General features: G+C 41.5%; 2 protein-coding genes across 2 annotated transcripts in view; one reads left to right on the plus strand and one right to left on the minus strand. All coding sequences in view use genetic code 11, as the record gives it.

The window, feature by feature from the left end:
- The window catches only part of EGR_01043 (Transitional endoplasmic reticulum ATPase), a gene marked incomplete at both ends in the record, with an annotated part of 3,374 nt that extends 1,114 nt beyond the window's left edge, over positions 1-2,260 (minus strand). The window contains 4 exons of the mRNA XM_024490292.1: positions 257-508; positions 576-1,751; positions 1,824-1,980; positions 2,013-2,260. Of these exons, the coding sequence (XP_024355111.1) occupies positions 257-508; positions 576-1,751; positions 1,824-1,980; positions 2,013-2,260 (1,833 nt within the window). The remainder of the gene's footprint in view (positions 1-256; positions 509-575; positions 1,752-1,823; positions 1,981-2,012) is intronic.
- A 2,929-nt stretch (positions 2,261-5,189) lies between these two features.
- Positions 5,190-18,316, plus strand: EGR_01044 (Serine/threonine-protein kinase PLK1; the record flags this gene model as incomplete). Its single annotated transcript, XM_024490293.1, is given in 17 exon segments — positions 5,190-5,294; positions 5,314-5,538; positions 5,569-5,864; positions 5,916-6,306; positions 6,342-6,680; positions 7,404-7,520; positions 8,018-8,350; positions 8,792-8,872; positions 11,706-11,816; positions 11,857-12,057; positions 12,970-13,197; positions 15,258-15,763; positions 15,926-15,961; positions 16,277-16,443; positions 16,868-16,956; positions 17,040-17,187; positions 18,249-18,316. 17 exon segments carry the CDS (start codon positions 5,190-5,192, stop codon positions 18,314-18,316), a joined length of 3,441 nt encoding a protein of 1,146 aa, XP_024355112.1.
- Between the last annotated feature and the right edge of the window lie 451 nt (positions 18,317-18,767).

Here is an 18,767-nt window from a genome sequence, read left to right on the forward strand (position 1 = left end):
TGATTTCAGGCACAGGATCACTTTCGGCTTCCATGGCAGATGGATTACTTTGCCTTTCACGTTCCGCTCTTATTTCAGCCTCAATGGATTCACGAATAGCTTGCTTGCAGGCCCGCTGGCAAATTTCTGTCAGATCAGCACCAGAAAAACCATTCGTAGCTTTGGCCAGATATTCAATATCAACGTCCTACGCAATGGTAACAGGTATTAGCGACACGCAACAAGCCAATAAAATCGCAGACACAGAAATATTCACCTTGGCGACAGGCGATCGCCGTAGATTCGCCTTGAATATGGCAATTCTAGACTTCTCGTCCGGCAGAGGAATGTATATTAACTGATCGAGACGACCCGGTCGGAGGATGGCGCCGTCAATAATATCAGGCCTGTTTGTAGCGCCAATTATAAAAACATTCTTCTTCGAAGACATTCCATCCATCTCGGTCAGCAGCTGATTAATTACCCGATCTGCAGCGCCACCAGCGTCACCAACGCTACCACCACGAGCCTACAACGGACAACATACCTACATGAACTAGTTAATCAGATTAAGTAACAATTGAAGCAATACTCACCTTGGCGATGGAGTCCAACTCATCAAAGAAAAGAACGCAGGGAGCCGCTTGCCTCGCCTTATCAAATATATCCCTTACGTTAGCTTCCGACTCACCGAACCACATTGTCAGAAGCTCGGGACCCTTGATACTGATGAAGTTCGCTTGGCATTCGTTAGCAATAGCTTTGGCTAATAAAGTTTTGCCGCATCCAGGAGGTCCATAAAAAAGGACACCCTTACTAGGGGTCATCCCAAATTTGAGGAATAAGTCAGGGTGTTCCACCGGGTATTGAACCATTTCTTGTAGCTCTCGCTTCACATTTTCCAAGCCACCAATATCTTCCCAGGTAACATTGGGAACTTCAACTGTAGTTTCCCGCAAAGCGGAGGGGTTGCTCTTCCCAAGAGCCCATCGGAAGTCCTCCATCGTTACAGCAAGAGAGTCCAAAACTTCCGCGTCGATAGTCTCATCTTCGAGATCAATCAAATCCATCTTATTACGAATTTGTTGGAGAGCGGCTTCTGAGCATAGCGACGCGAGATCAGCACCAACATGGCCATGAGCATCGTTAGCGATCTGTTCCAGGTCAACATCCTCAGCAAGTTTCATGTTCTTGGTATGGATACGGAGAACCTCCAAACGACCTGTGGCATCTGGAATGCCAATTTCAATCTCACGGTCAAAACGACCGAACCGACGCAAAGCCGGATCGACGCTATTTGGCCTGTTGGTGGCAGCCATCACAATGACGTGACTTCTTTGTTTCAAACCATCCATTAGAGTAAGCAACTGAGAAACGATTCTTCTCTCCACTTCACCATGAGTTTTTTCTCTTTTTGGAGCGATTGCGTCCAATTCATCGATAAATATGATGGCTGGAGAATTTTTCTCGGCCTCTTCAAAAGCTTTCCGCAAGTTCGATTCGGATTCACCCGCTAACTTGGACATGATCTCCGGGCCATTGATCAAAAAGAAAAAGCTTCCACTTTCGTTCGCAACTGCTCGAGCAATCAGAGTTTTGCCTGTTCCAGGAGGACCATAAAGAAGAATACCTCTTGGCGGCTTAACACCAATAGCTTTAAACAGCTGCGGATGACGCAATGGAAGCTCAACCATTTCCTTTATTTGCGCCAACTGCTTCTTACAGCCACCGATGTCATCGTAGCCAACTTCAGTCAACTTTTCATCCTCCTCCTATTACACTAATTACACAAGGGCAAATCGGCATACTTCACGTTTAACTGGACTACCCTCCGTGTGAATTACTGTATCCGGAGCCACAATACACGATGGTGATGGATCCGTCTCGATAACCTTGAACTCAACCGCACGAAGATTACCGCGAACAAGGAATGTGTCACCTTTAGTGACAGGACGATACGCCTCCAAAAAATACGGCTTTAAATACACCTCAAACAAATCACTGAACACGTCATATTAATGAGTTGCACAAACCCAGTGAGTCCAACAATTGTATCGTCGATGGGAAGAACGTGAATTCGCTGGCCGTACTTGATGTCTGGGAAAGCTTTTATGGAAACGATATCACCAAGACGAACTCTAAGATTGTTCCTGACACATCTATTCATGCAGACCCTTTCATCAGCAACACTGTCGTCAGATAAGGCGACGCAGACAGTCTGCTTTCTTCGCTTCCCAGTTACGCTTACAGTGTCCCCCCTGAAAAGCTCCAACTCATTCATTGTAGCCTAGATGAAAAATAGTTGTAAACCTATCAATACCGTTGAAAGCACAATGACGGAATTATCATCGTTAACCGCATCTTCAACAATCAAACGGTTCCTTTTTCTCTTAGCAAAAGCAGATGTCTGGGGATTTCTAAAACAAGACACAGTACACTAATGTATGCGATTCCTTCAAAAAGAAAGACACAAGAAATCCCAGCGAGAAAATTACCCTGACGAGGCAGACATTTTAGAAACAATCACGAGCGTTGACTAAGCCAGTAAATCAAAACGCAAATCACAACAACCACTAATCTCCTCATGGTTAAAACAAACTCCAGCATGACATATTACAAATTCATATTGCTATTCCACTATGAAATCCGCTTAAAAAGAGTAACTATTCCGCAAAATGTGATGCGGTCTGTGATCGTCGAACACAGTCTTGCCTTTTGTGGCATAAAAGTGCAAAATTGATTAAAACATTCTCTTGCTTTTAGTGCTCGAATTTCTTCGTTTTTGTTATGATGTCCATTTTAGGATATTAGTACGTTGTATGTCTGCACTGCATTCACTGATTACTTTTTAGTAGTGAAAATTTTTGGGTGAACTTAAGCACATAAATAAAATAGCTTGGTTTTTGAGTTTCAGCAGGTATCAATTAATTTGTAAGGCCTTTATAAGTTTTTACCACTCTGGAGTGATTATGGTAACAAAGATGTTAAAACATTTACCAATGATGGGCTTGCAATGTCTAGGCCTTAGCTATTTTCAGCAAGTCACAAGGTTCAGCATTTACTAAAACAAATATTCTAATTAAATATCTAATCTCTTCTGCTCTACTGCTTTGTAATCTTTTGTACTTTAACTCTAATCGCGGAGGCTTCGTCTTGCATAACTGTGAGGCCACATGCGCAGATTATCCGGGCCTCGAATTATGTTTGTGCCGTGCGAAATGGTCTTTGGGTGGTGCTAGTATCCTTCCTTGCCACTCGCTGCAGTCCACTACAACTCAGATGAATGCAGGGTCCACCATTGATGACATAGGGGAATGGGCTTGCTCGGAGGGAAGCTATCCTGATTTCGATGGCTGTACATAAAATCCCGGCTTTACTGTGGGGGGGCATCCGTAAACACTCATCACAGAGCGGTTTAAAATGACGTATACTCCGGGTAGCCAAAGTGTACTACGAGAAAACTTTATGATAAGGGATGCGACACAAGACTTGGGCACTTTGGGAAAGCCCATCATGAAGTTAACTGCAGTACGCATTTGACAATATTAATTAATTGCACAAGTAAAATCGTACCCACAATTTCGCTAGCTGAGTAGACTTAGATTAGTGGCTGTGAAGTAAGAGCTAAGTGACATGGCGTAATACCTGTCTCAGTCCTGCCCTTTATTTAATGACCGTTTTTATATCAATTCTCTTACGACTCCTGTTCGACATATAAACTGTTCTGCAAGAGTATCGCTTGACATTGTGCTATACAAAGCCAATGCACTATCTACTATAATATGCTACATGAACAAGACGTGTCCCCTGATACGGTGAGAGTGAATAACTTCGTCAGTGACGTTGGAATTGAATGCCTTTCAACAAGAAAAATGGTAAAAGAACTACTGTCCCCTAATCGCAAGCGTTTTTTAGCTAACCGACTGCTATTTTATGGGTGACGCGGGAGGTTGACCAAGGGTAGCTCCGGAGATGAAGCCAAAAGAGAGGTGGTAAGTAGTGGTTACCTGCCTGGTTATCAAGTCCCCGCAGATCCCACTCCTCACTCTCCTGATATTCAGCTGATTCTTCTGTACCTTATTAATATGTGTTCTATCATCCCTTTTTTGCTTACTCCAAATACGGTGGATATTCGAGGAGTTACACACCGTTCACCTAAACCCACCTCCATTGGTTATGACCTTTTATAAAATTTTGCGCATTTGGTGAAAACTGAATCTCTAGGTCTTATGAAGTTCTAATTCAAGAGAAGTAATTTGTGCCACGCTTAACACGGGACAAGCCTGTCTATGCACGAATACAAGGTAAGGAGTCCATGTTATGTGTTTAAATACAGTTCTTGTGGGCTTCTGCAGCGCTTCTACTTAAATTCGCTGGGGTTGCGTTCCAGCAACTTGATGTATAGGCCTATTTCTTGTTGCGTACTGCATAAATTGGTAACAACTAGGAGGGCATTTTCATGAAGCAAATAACTATTTCAGGGGGCCTTTTAACGAATCGCCTAATATGAGCCCCACATGCTTCTGTTACCCAGGTTAGGCGACACTAGCGTCACACTGCAGAAATCCTGAGGTTCTGTCAAAAAATCACGGCATTTAAAGCATAATTGCAGCATGGACACATAAGGGTCTCACTTTATCGTCTTCTAACTATAGACAAATGTGAGTACGTCTAAATTGTAGGAAACGGATTATTTCTAAGGAGAGGCATTTTTTTTCCGCTTGTGCAAATCTCATCACAAGCGCTATAGTAGAGAAACATAATTATGAATAGCGTACTGCTTCACAAGCGGGTTAATGAAGGCATTTCGAGTACTCTTCATCTAAAACAATGAATTACGAAATGTGCACCGCTTAATTGGTAAGAAGCAACTCCACATTAGCACAATCACTCCCATTTTTGAGCAGCGAATATAGCCTAGATGCGGCAACTACCAAATGTTGAACATATAACTTATAAAAAGTGGCTTAACGTGTAAAACATATGCTAAAGGTGTAACAATGCCACGAATCAATACACTGGGACAGAAAATCACGCCTTGTGGCACCGAAAATGCACTTGATAAAATAATCTTTTTCGAGCAGGAATTTAAAACCGCATTTAATATTTGTGATAAGTGATTGGTGCCTAACTTCCACACATTAGAACGTTGCGACGAAAGGTCCTGGCGTCGATTGGCGCGGTATTCGCTATTTGACTTCTGCCCGGGTATGGATAAGTCAAAAGCGAAGGAGGTTCCCGCTATTGTGCATGACAAGTCAAACGGTAAAACGTATGTGAGAGGGAGGTTTCTTGGAAAAGTACAGACTTGTTGTGTAACTGTTTTATTTTAAGGGAGGCTTCGCTCGCTGTTGGGAGTTGGGTGACCAAGACACCGGTGTAAAGTATGCGGGAAAAGTTGTTGCGAAATGCGATATCCTCAAGCCCTCCCAGCGTCAGAAGATGCAGCAAGAAATTACGATTCATGCTTCATTGAAGCACGAAAATATTGTCGGTTTTCACAGGTCTTTTGAGGATGAAGCCAACATATACATATTGCTCGAGCTGTGCCCAAGGCGGGTAGGTCTTTTGTTCTTTTCAACGTTGTAGACTCTCATGGAACTGCACAAGAGACGTCGACAAGTTACTGAGCCAGAAGCCCGGTACTTTATCAGGCAAATCGTCACCGGATGTCAATATCTGCACCTTAATAACATAATTCATCGCGATCTTAAACTGGCCAATCTGTTTTTAAATGATGACATGATTGTAAAGATTGGGGATTTTGGTTTGGCCTCTAGAATTACTAAAGAAGGTGAAATGAAGAAGACACTATGTGGGACGCCAAACTATATTGCTCCTGAGATTCTCTGCAAACATGGCCACAGCTTTGAGGTAGATTCGTGGTCCGTGGGTTGCATTTTGTAAGCTAGGTGTTCAATTTTATTGTTTTTAAGGTATACCCTTCTTGTGGGTCGTCCGCCTTTCGAAACGTCAAGTTTGCATGACACATATGAAAAAATAAAGAAGAACGATTATCTCGTTCCTGGTAACATCAGCATAGCAGCCACAAACTTGATTCGTGCCTTTCTTAACTCTGATCCACAAAAGCGGCCGAGCATGTTCAGTGTGATGGACCATAGTTTCTTTAAAGGATTTACTCCCACCGGTCTCCCTGTCAGTGCACTAACCACCTGTCCCCGATTCGACAATCTTGCTCGCAATCCCTCCGACAGACGACCACTCTCTGTTATTGATGCTAATCTAAATGATGTATCAACGGTCAGTACAGAGGCGAATAAAGATTACACTACAGACGATTGCTGGCTTACAGTTTTGTTTGAGAAGGTAAGAGGGTCCTTACATGAGGCTTCTTAAATCAGTTAGGAGAACTACTACGTGCACCCGTACTGCAAGCAACCTCCATAACCGCAATGGAAGAGAGCGAGGATCCAGCATGTGTTCCCATTTATTGGGTCTCTAAGTGGGTGGATTATTCGGACAAGTATGGCATTGGTTATCATCTGTGTGATTTCTCGAACGGTGTTCTTTTTAACGATGATACACGCTTAATCTTCACCGCGAACAAAGAGAACCTCCAATATATTGAAAGTGGTGGCAAAGAGCACTTGTATACCAAGAATGACTACCCCGCTACACTCAAAAAGAAAGTAACATTACTTACTTGCTTCACTAGTTACATGCAGGAAAATCTGCTTCATGTAAGTCAGTTTTTTCCCACCTTGGTCGTTAACTTCCTTAAACATAGTTTTGAAATTTTACCGAAATCCTGTGTTTGCGAGCTTAATGATGCGTGGAGGTTCTCCGTAAAGCTGCGCTCAACTCCTCATAATTAAGTTGTGCCTAGTTTGTGTGGAATTGGATTTATGTATTAGGTTCATATAATTGCCATTATTTTTACTGTTTCCGCTTTGTGCATCTCAGCATGATGTTTGATCAAGTGAACTGTTAAGGATAGGTATTATTGTGATGTATCACAATGAAGTTTCGCCTCTTTAATATCAGGTGCCGTTGTTTGTCGTTTATTAACCTTTCAAAAGGATGTTGCTTACGGGCGTTGCCGACCATACTAACTCGAGCATTCTGGTCGTTAATTTTTGTATCTAGTTTAGTTACGTACTTGAGCATTTTGGGAAGTCATACCACCCCGTCATTTCCAAACTAAAAAGACTCATGGCCAGTATTGGTTTTGGTGCTGTTTTTTCCGGTTTATATTTATTTCGGATTTATTTTGCGATGTTTATTTAAGGCTCGTCATTATTATTAGGATTATTAGCATTGCCATAATGGGGGCGCTTTTTATTTAATATATTGGTTTTGTGGTTTTTAACCGCTGATTTTCCCGTCTGCAAAGTCGAATTTAAAAGTGGTGCGTCCTGAAATTGCATATCCGTAATCTTCACAATGCTTTGTCCCTGATTCAGGCCGGAGAGAACATTGTGCGTCGGGAGTCAGATAGCATGGCCAGACTTCCCTTCCTCCGAAGCTGGTGTCGAACCCGCGTCGCAATCGTGCTTCATCTTAGCAATGGAACATTGCAAGTAAGGTTGCCTTAGTAAGCACCAGTCACGATTTCAGTTGACAGTAGAGTAATGCTAGAGCGTCTAAATATGGTCGGAAGTGTTGCCACTTAAGTGGTTGGTCGTCTGTGGAGTCGTATCTTGGTTAAATTATGGTCTTTATTTAGTCAACGAAGTGCAGATTCTAATTGGTGTTCACTGGCGATTGAATGTTCAAAGATAAGGATGATGCAAAATGTGACACTTTATTTACTGCGGGCTTCCGATGTATGCGATGGAATCGATTTTCCGTCGTATCTGTTTGCTTACTATTCGAATGTGTGTTAACATATTTTTTAGTCTCGGAGTCTTGGTGCTATTTTCACGCGTTGAGCTCTTAAAATGTTTGAAAAACTTTATTAAAGTTAAAACGGCTTCATTTTTCTACGAATTGTTCTTTAGCCGCAGATACTTTGAAGTTATATTGCTAATGAGTTAAGAGGAAGGGAGGCTGATTTGGATATATTTTTGGCTTTCAGCTCAATTTCTTCGACGATCACTCCAAAATCATCCTCTGCCCTTTGATGGAGGCTGTTACTTTTATTGACCCGAGTCGTAATTTCAAAACCTTTCGTTTCAATTTGCTCAGGAAATATGGCATTACTGATGACTTAATGAAGCGATTGAAGTACGCCTACGATATGATAGATCGCAAGCTCTTGCAACAGCAGTCTGAATCCCACGCGCGTTGCACTGGCGCAAAGAATAAAAAAGGTTCTCGAGAGACAGTTCCACATCCAGCCATTGCTCCAATGAAAGAAGAAGATCCTGTTAGTGCAGCCGTTGGCGCAGGGAAGCAAGACGCTCCAAAGGTTGATGTTCTGAAACACAAATAATTAGGCTTTTGGACTATTCGGAAAATTTATCACATGTTTGCCGTCTTCCAATCGAATCACTTCATTGATACTCTTAAATGGATTCAAAATCTCGTGATTCCTTATCTTCCTTGGTGAACGTTGTGTAAATTTAATTCCTTATAGTATAGTTTTAAAAAAGTTTATTGCAGGTCGCATCTTAAGTCTATTCGCATCTTTGGGTATATGACGCTCTCCGTTTATATCTTTAGGCTCTCATCCAGCACTGCACTTTATCGCTTCACTATTTTCATTAATAGGAGACTTGTGTTATCCAGAAACTGGTACACGAGACGATTACCAGTTCGTTTTTCGGGTTGTTATTCGTTTTTTTTTTCCAGAAAGGTGTGTCATGTCTGCATAGCGGGATAAACGACCTATGGGTTCACGCTTTCCTAGTTTGCACTATGTACCGCGGACGTGATCGTTCTTAACGCAAGCTCAGGATGTGATGTGCAGCCACAGGCTGCACAGGGCACGGTTTGTTCAGCTGATGATCCCCATGGCAGATTTGGTGTAGACAATCATTTAAGTCCTACAGCTCTCATCGCTAATCCCTGAAGAGTAGTCTTCTCGATTGCCAATGGCCGGACGGTAATACAAAACTTACTAGAAGGCAGTTCCTTAGTCCGCAAACTTTGGATGGGCTGCGTGGGTGGACAATTGCCTTTTCGTTTGTTAAGGTAGCTTATGAGGTTCATGTAGGGTGTAGATGCTGAGGGGAATCTCTATGCGTATCGTGGCCTGAGAAAGGGAGTTAAGGAGCACTCCAATTCAGTCTTGGTCCGATGGTGCGCTTGAGCTGATTCATTTCCCGAGATGATTTTCTGGGTCTTTGATTCCACAGGTGGCCGTCTGGCATGCGCTGTTTGTGAAGTCCTAGACTGAATTCATCGGTCTGACTGGCTGAAGATGCATCATTACATTTGTATTCTTGATGAGTGTTATGCCTTAGGAATCAGCTGTTATCAGGTTTTTTTATTTAAAGATATTTTAGGCTCGCCTTGTGGCTAGTGTACTCCCCAACAAATACAATTGTCATGAGAATAGCTCATTTGGAATGGGAAAGCCAATCTGGATCGCTCCACATCGACTTTGTTTAATCGGAGTTCTCTGTTGTGCTTCTCGTTACAATCCACCGATGGCTGTTTCAGAATGACTTGCAACGCCCTTGGGGGTATGCCTCTGCAATTACCCCATACTGTACTTTCCCCACCAGTCTTACTTACAGGAGTCAGTAGACAATGCGTCAAATCAGTAACATAGACCGACACTTCGCAGATGGTACAGGCCAAGGTGCTCAGATTTGGGAAATGAAGTGTGCATAATTCAAAGGAAATTGATATCCGTTCGGAATTAAGTCAGATAAAGTATTGAAACTGTTGACATCGAGAGTGATGTTTCGGTCAATCTAGTGGGTTGATTTTACTTGAATGTCATTTTTCCGGCTGATGCACACTAGTGTAGAGATGGGGGCTCGGATAAATTTTTTTGGGTGTTACCACCTATCATTTTCTGCCCAAAAGGTACGCTAAACTTTATGCAAATCTTGGTGGGACTGTGTCATGGCAGGTGATTTGTCTATTTGTAATTGATGCCGCTTCTGGTAGGTGGATTTTACAAAAAACCACAACTACCCTTGTAGAAGGTGGGAGAACGACGATGCTTTGCAAAGCGAACTGATCGCATGGTAACTCTTTAACCTACAATGTGGAGTCCAATGATTGGCGGTATAATTGTGCTACATTTTGATTTTTGTGACGGGTCACTTTAACTTGTTAACCTGTTTTGAGCTTTCAGGGCGACCCTAGTAACTGGAAAATGGCGCTTCCATTGGAACTTGCCATTACAAAATCCAAGAATAATTGCTTCTGCTCTCGGGCAATTCCACAGAGTGCCCTATCCCAAGTTCATTCTTCTCGGAAAATTTGCTCGTGTGACCTATTTGTGGTTTCAAAAAAAGAAGCCAAAATGATTGACTCTTTTCAGCAAAGTTTTGCTACCATGTTTGGACTGCATGGCCACGTGAGTATTCCAGTACTGTAGTTGCGTACCTTGGCGGCCACAACGTAATGCTTCAATGAGGGTTTTGGATGGGTGTCACCACCATCCAAGTTCGCAAACGTTGGCATCGCCGGCTTGCTGTGAACATGCACAGTCGAGCGCCGTGCACCTGTGCCAAAGCGGCAAACCGAATGGCAATCCGATTATTCGTGTGGTTGGAAATGTACTTAACAATGATTGTTTGCATTCGATACTGGGAGATCAGTACTGACAGATCCAGATGAGGAAAGGCGAACACCTGACAGGTCATTTACGTGAGTCAAGCAACTAATCACATTTCTGTTAGAGAATAAATGAGTTTGGCTATAATTATTTTGATCTAATGAAGTCGTAATGGACCGAACTAGGCACTCATTCAATTCAGGGCTGATGAGAAATTACTTTATCTTGTCACAACGAGTCGTTCCCTCTAAGCTATTAAAATTGAGTTTTGCACCGCTGTGATAGGATTTTAAAGAGATTTTTAGGGAGGAACGCATTTTACTAGTAATACAGCGAATAATACTCGACGCAGAGGAACAGGCGGAAATTTTCTACAAGTGCCACAACACATTAAATAATATTTGTAGCAGTGTAATGACACCAATACATACACCTTTCACATGCCCATAACAAAGTGAGAGTTGCCCAAACCACTACACGCACATGCCTCTTACCGTTTGGTTGATTGACCAGGAAATCTTGAGACCTCCCACACATTGCCATCATTGTCTAGACATTCCATCTTTACGCATTTCGAACAAATACATCAGACTGTTATGACTTAACAAAATCAATTGAATTATAATGCTCACTCATTTGGAAGCACCTAGGAACCGTTTATTTGAAATTCGTGATTTTCCAACTAAATATACAGGAGGACTTTCACGATATGTAACAATGTACGCGTGTATACGAATGAAAACATAGCAAGCACCAACTTGTGTGACGACCCACTATCCAATGACATCTTGCTTTGCTTACATTAAACAAAAGACACACCAGGCTTACACCTGTACACCATCGTCACATTTCACCAACAAGTTCAATGGGTAAAGTGCACCGCTTAGAATTTCTGTTTTACGTGCTCTTCTATTGCTCCTTTATGATCGGGATGCATTTATACTGCACAAGAGCTGGTATGGCAGTATACCAACTTTAAAACCGTTTCAGTTGTCACCGATGATCTTTCCCTCTCTTACGCCACCAGAAAATCTATCAGGGGATTGTATGTAAGTCTTCTACTGGACCAATACTCCTGACTTCATAGAACACGTTAGGAACAGATTATACTGAAATTGAAGGCTACTATGTAATGGTACCTTATTTAGCCACATTCTTCGTAGTCTGTCTACTGGTCAACATCCTCAATGCACCTTATGTGAGTTATCTCAGCACATGGTTGATGGTTTTAATCGTAGAAAGTCCAAATTACCGAATTCGTATCAATTATCATGATAGTCAGTATGTATGGACTGCCTCTCACAGTGGTTATCGTCGGAATTATGGTTGTCTTAGCGATAATCGGTCGAAGTCTGCGCGGAACCAAAATCCTGCCCCAACTTATTGGCCTCCTTACTCTCGGATTCATCACAAAGGCTATGGACTATGTACCATGGATAGTAAGTGAAAACAACTACGAGTGTCTGGAGTGCTGAGTAGTGGAATCTGTTTCGTTATTCTACATACAAATGTAAGTTTACTTTGAAGCATTCAGTTCGTCCGGAAAAGGGAATTGTAGATCCTTGCTATACGCCAGTTAAAAAAGGGAAATTTATAATATATTCGATAAATCATTTGAAGAGCAACTGCCACACCTGAATTGTGTGCCGCTTGCTTAAACGAACGTGTCCATAACATCAATTTTCGCACCTCCCAGTGGAACTACTTTGGCAATGGAAATGGGTCTTCCGCTAATTTGAAGCAGAAGATTCGCGCCAGAAAGCAAGGTCAACATTTATCAATTACGGCTCATAAAATCCGATTGCAAAATGCTATTTAATCTACTTTCCAAGACTAGGAAATATCATTAAGATCGCTGCTTCGATGGTACCAATTAATTAGAAGGCTACAATAACTTAAATTGAGGGTTACCTCTACCAGGGTAGTTTTTCTCATACCTAGTTTCGCATCTACCAGGAAACCTTTTTCGTTATTAACGGTATTTAAAGTCGAAATAATTTTAAGAAAGGCACCTTCAACATAATAAGGGACTAAGTAATTACAAAATTAAGGAGGAATTAAATGATCAAGTTCTACAGTTCCAAGTTCGTTTTGAGTGTTCAGTAGGCTTTGGTCTCAATGGGTATTCGTAGACGCATATGAATAGATACTTTTACGTTTTGCACATATGGGTGCAGTTTCTATGAATTTTGATTTAGATCTAATTCTAGTGTTTTGGAAGATACGTATGACAAAGACATACAAGTATCTTACGCCTTTCAGAGGTTACTTTTCTCTTAGCTTACTGCTGCAGCTTTTTGTGTGATGGTGTGATCCACCGTCTTTCCAAATGAGTATGTTTTTGCCTTCAGGACTTCAACATGCACCTTCATGCATCGTCCCTGGGCTACTCTGGCTTTTACGCCCAAGTAGTGCGTGCGATGCTGTTGTGTTGTGACTACGCGAGGCAGGCGAGGCCGGTGTCCTGGAGACGTCTCCTCTCCGAGTCTATCGGCTTTTCCGCTTCCACTGACGTCTTCATGCCCGCCTCCTTCGTCCTCTTCACTGACTGGCTACAGTGGCGCAACGGCCAGCAAGAGGTAGGACCTCAGGCAGACGCGCATTCGATTCGCCATTACTTAATAGCAATACATCATTCTTCCCCAAAATTCGATAACACGTGTTTTGAGGGAACTTCTGCAGCCTTGGAACCGGGCTAAACGCGGGTCTTAACGTGCATAAGCGTGAATTGCACCAGCTCATCTCAATCGACATTAATCGTGAGTCAAAATAAACGTATGCAGTGGGAGCAGCAACAGAGAGAGGATCGCGCCAATAGAATAACGCATTTCCACGCTTTACAGCTCACCACATCGATGGCATTTTGGCATGCTCTTACGCGTTACGGTGAGCCATTGCAGAGATAACCGTACAAACTTTTTGGGGCAAGTGATACTAATGCTTGCACACTCGAATGAAAACTTAGCTATCACGTAAATATAAATAGTCTAAATTTAAAAAAAAAAAAAACTTTTCTAGTAAATTCATGCAAACTAAATTTACCAAAAAATATCATGTACAGGGCCGACAATTTGAGTTAAATATGGGAAAATTAAACATAAACCGTTTGCTAGACGACGTTTTTGGAACCCACGCTAGCCATTGTGAAAGGCGACCCAATGGTCTACTTCACATAATGTGGAAATAGTCATTTCACTAGGCAAATGATGTTTCTTTTTCAAATCACGTAAAATTTTTAAAGGATTTGAAATGTATAGATAAATGGAGGGCTTTCTTGTTTTCCTTTGGTGAATGTATGGATTGTGGTCAGAATTAGTTTTTTTCTTAAAATGCTAAAACAGACTTCTTTGCAACGAGACAACATACTGTGGCGTCACGAATCTGCCATGAAGTTTCACCAAGATATGCTGGGATGGAGGAGAATTAATTATTTACAAGGGTTCGGAAGCCACTGAAATATCTCTTCGGGCACACCTAGCGTAGGTGCAAGCTGTGGAAACCAAAGAGCAGTTGAGCACCCAATAGATAAAATATTAAACCACTACATGGTCCTCGCTCATGCGCCTCCTTTCTCATTCTTTTACGTGGGCCATCGCAACGCAGTCGTTGCTTTATAAACCGTAAACGGGCAAGAAAAGAGCCCATTAAAATTTCATGCAGGCCCAGCGATTCCATAATGTCAGGGTCTTAACCCTTTCTGTTAGCTGAATTGCGGTGAGAGGAATTAGTTGCCTTTGTACTGCTCAAGCAGGATTGCATTTCTTATACCGATCGACATTAGTAGGTACATTACCTCAAAATCTGAGCCATTTAACAAAGGGCCAAATATAAGGTGGCTCCAAAGGGCGCATGCCATTCATTTATTCCTCCTTCTTACTTTGTTCCCACTTCGGTACTACCAAACAGTTTATTTGGAAGAGGTGCTATTACGTTACGTAATTTATATCTTCAAACAGTTACCGTTGATAGCTCCATAATTGACTCTTTCAAATCCTTCAAGTCTGATGCTGCTTCTTTTTTAGTAGCCTTTTTGAAAAACATAAATTTGGGGTAATTACTAAAAGCAGACGTCACTTTTAATGACTCTGTTTTAAGTCTGTAGATCCGGCCACCTACAGCAGGTGCTCCCCTTCCTTGACACAAAGGTTTCCTAATTAGGCGTAGAAATCAGGCTAGTTGTCTTATTTGATCGAGTTTGCTTGCTTCAGCAGCCAATGTAGTCTTTGACCCTTCTCCGGAGTTGTGATAAGCCATACCAGGACGGAGGCGATATTTATCTTTGATGTATAGAAGAAATGGGGCTCTTGGCATGACATTAGTCACATCACCAGACATGAGTACAACCTGCGTAGTTAAACATACACCAAAACACTTTGATTCCATAAATTGCTGATGATTTTTAAGTTTTATTCAAAAATTCACTCTAGGATTAGTGTTTTACTTGTAAGTCACCTAGACTGGGGACTATAATAAGTAAACAAATTCAATAGATGTAAAATAACTCCTAACTTTACTAGCATGTGGGAACTTCGCAGGTCCTAATGTACCCTTATAATGAGTAAATCAATTTTCGCTTATTCCGTGAATGTCTTGGTATGTCTCTCGACTCACATTGCTACTATTTATTAAATAATTTTAGTTTGAGTGGACCGGACCTTTCCAGATGGCTCCCAAACAACTTCTCGGTAAAGCCACAGTGGTGCGAACCCTTTCGTTGGGTCGGATTCTCCTTCGTGCTTTTCGAATTATCTTTTGGTTCTTGGTGCACAAATACATTATTTGCTCAGTCGACTTCTTGGATGTTCTTGGGGCACCTATTGAACGAATACTCAAAGGGCGGGCTGTGCCGATGGACTCGTCCCTTCTCTGTTTTGCCGCCTACGTGTTCACCGCACGTTTCAACGTCTTCTACGTCGTCTTCTACAACCTATCGCGGCTGTTGGGAGATCTGCAGCAGCTTCTCCTCTCACCCGCGTTCGCTCCAAACACCACTCAGCTTGTCAAAGGTGATCCTAAGGCAGAGAGAGCATGGAAGGAGGCCTCGTTAATTAGACGGTGGCTCAAGGTGAAGGTTAAAACAGAGTGCTTGATGCCAGAAGGCCCCTGTTGCATATTGGCCGCCTTTACGTCATCAGAAATTTGGAGGTATATCAATATCTCTTACGACATGATTCCTACGTCACACAAAATTAAGAAAGTGGCTGGATTAAGTGACCTCTAAAGCGTGTGTTTTCATACTTTTTCAATGTTTTAGTGTTTCGTTCTTATTTATACTGCCATTCAACTAACTCTTTTTTCTGCACTCAGATATTTTGACGTTGGCTTGTACAATGTTTTGAAGCAGTAAGTCAAGAAATCGTTTAAAAACATGTTACTCATAATGCGGAATGATTAGCTCTAGAAGTTTCTTCTTTTAATTCTAATTTTCATGCCATTGAGTAAATCCTGCCATGAACGCTACTTTATTTACCTCTCAGTAACCTCATTTATTGTCTATTAACCAACCATTGCCACCCGTTCAAAGTCGTATCCTATAAAAATCGGACACTGGTTGTAGGATAAGTCACTACGGGGTCTGGGCTTCCTTATCCATGATTACTAACTATCTCGAGCCACTGGAATTTCCTATAATTTAAGATTCGGTTCGTCCATTTAAAGCTACATCTACATTCCATGGATGGAGTTTACATCAACAGTGATTGGCAAAGTTTCGACGAAGGCTAGCACAAAACAGAGCCCTCTCGTTAGAAATTTTGTCACCTTATTCGGAGCTGCTTTCACCTATATACTTGTTCTCACTTTTCACAGTTGGAGTAAAGGAAACTGTGAGTCTTTCTCCATCTTCAATGGCTTAATTAACTCTGTGATGATCAACCTCGTCAATGTTTATGCTCATGGATCAAAAGAGTCCCTTTGAAGTATTCCCATGCATAGTTTGAGAGGCCTTTAAAGGCAAAATTATAAATTTCAGTTGAAAAACAAAACCATTATCATGCAACAGGAGCATAGAAAAATCTCTATTGCATTCATTTCATGGGACCGATTTCATGACCTTGAAGGAAATCGAACCATCCCATGAACTACAGACAATATTCCAGGACAACGGCCATTTGATCATGCTCACGCAGCAATGTCGTGCTAAGTATGTCAGTAACGGAAAAGCATCATGAGATGGCAGAACTTCTGCGTAATTTATAGGAAAACGCAATTTTAAGTTCTCCAAAATAGCAGCAAGATGTTTACTTTTAGGCATATGGGTTTCAATCAGTTTCACTCTCTGGGTACTTGAAAGATTCGTCAATCAGGCCAACAAAGCATATGGAATTTGTGACTCATTGGTGAGAATTTAGAAGGTTTTAAAGACGTTAAGATGCCACTGAATTTATCTGTTCCTACCTAAGCTATTATTTCACCAATCTAGTCGAGACGTCTGTCCCCGTCCTGGGAACAGAGAATTCGGTGCTCGGGATTCGCCCTAGTTCAGACATGTAATATGATGAGTTTCTTTTGCTTCTTAACCAACTTCGATTCCGGCTGGTTTCTCATGAGGACGATGCTTGCACAACCGCGTAAGTAATGCTTGTAAATTTATACTGGAACTCCCGATTATACGAATGTACTCAATGTACGCTTAGTAATTATATTTATCTCACTCTTGTTTAAACAAGTAGTAGAGACGTAAACCTAAACTGTACTGTTGAGTTTGTGGCTGAATTTAGAAGATCGTAAACTGCAGTTTGGCTGGCAACACGGGGTGAGTAACGAGGATGTGCAATTTAATGGTTTGTTGAGGTGACCGCTGGATATGGTTGGTCAGCCTTTACATGACACCCGCACCGGTTGCAGCGTCAGCACCTGCGACCAACATCCCGCCGACCTTAATATTCATAAATAAATAATTTACTCTAAGCACATACAATTATGGAAACCATGCTTCATAAACAACCCGGTAAATAAAGAACCTTAGCTTATTTCAGACCTTCTGTTTGATCAAGTCACTGTGTGGCTCAAAGTGATGGTACGCACCAGAAGACGTAGTTTTTTATTTCAGCTTGAAGTACAAGTAGAATAAGAGGTGAACTAATGATTGCCCTGCTGAATTGCTTGCTATATTGTTCAACTACCAAATATGTTACTTTGGGAGGTGCCGAGGTGTCTTGTATTTGTGGCAGAATATGCGTGGACACGAGTCGGTGAAAGTCGTGTTTAGGGGTAGTTGGTTTTGTAACCTCTCACCCCGTACTGCAGACCAACTCAAACTGTTGTTACAATCCGTAGAATACAATTTCAAAATATTCCCAAGTAGTTAGCGACCTTGTGAAAGTTTGCTGTAAACTCAATAATCCGCCTCAACTACCATAATTCCAATTTTTACTTCTCTTATGCATTTCATTTGGAAGATGATATTATTGTTACTTACCTTTTTCACGCATTTCCCATCCCAATGAAGCATTCAGTGAGGCTTCAAACCTTGAAGCCATATATGAGTGATGAAAATGAGGGCAATATTAACACGCAAACACTTAAAATTAATCAAGAATCGCGATTTAGCTAATATTATTCGACCTTTATGATCTTGAAGATGCTACAATTTATTGTGTCCGCCTCTCCCCCAAATTGCCTCTTTCAGGTGCGGCTCTCCTCTTCTCCTCCGTACTCTACTGTTCGTATCAAATGAAACTCGCTTTGATGACGTAGGCATTGATGAAAATACTCTTTTTTGAATGAAGATGGGCATGGAGTATGTATTTGACTGAAAATAATAAAAGCTGCTTTAAAAATTGAACATATGCATAGTTAGTAAAGCACTCCTGGTAGTTTTTAAAAATGTTTGAAGTTTATTTTTCTCACTACAAACATGCATTAATAAAGACATTATTTGTAGTTATTAGCTAGATACATTTTGATGATGAACCTCCAATCACGGATGAGAATACTACATAAGTCTTCATCGACAATGCACTTTGATTTGTGAAAAATTTGATACCAAGACCAGGCAAGCTAAACCAGCAGCCTCACCCGAATTCATAAAATTATAGCAAAATTCAGTTTAAAAAATACACAATTGGTATGACCACTCTATTCCCACGTTTAGAATAAAAAAAGCAGATGGGAACTTGGACTAATTGCATTTATGTTACAGACTGAT

The sequence above is a fragment of the Echinococcus granulosus genome (genome assembly GCF_000524195.1).
Source record: "Echinococcus granulosus chromosome Unknown EG_S00004, whole genome shotgun sequence".
Lineage (NCBI taxonomy): Eukaryota > Metazoa > Platyhelminthes > Cestoda > Cyclophyllidea > Taeniidae > Echinococcus > Echinococcus granulosus.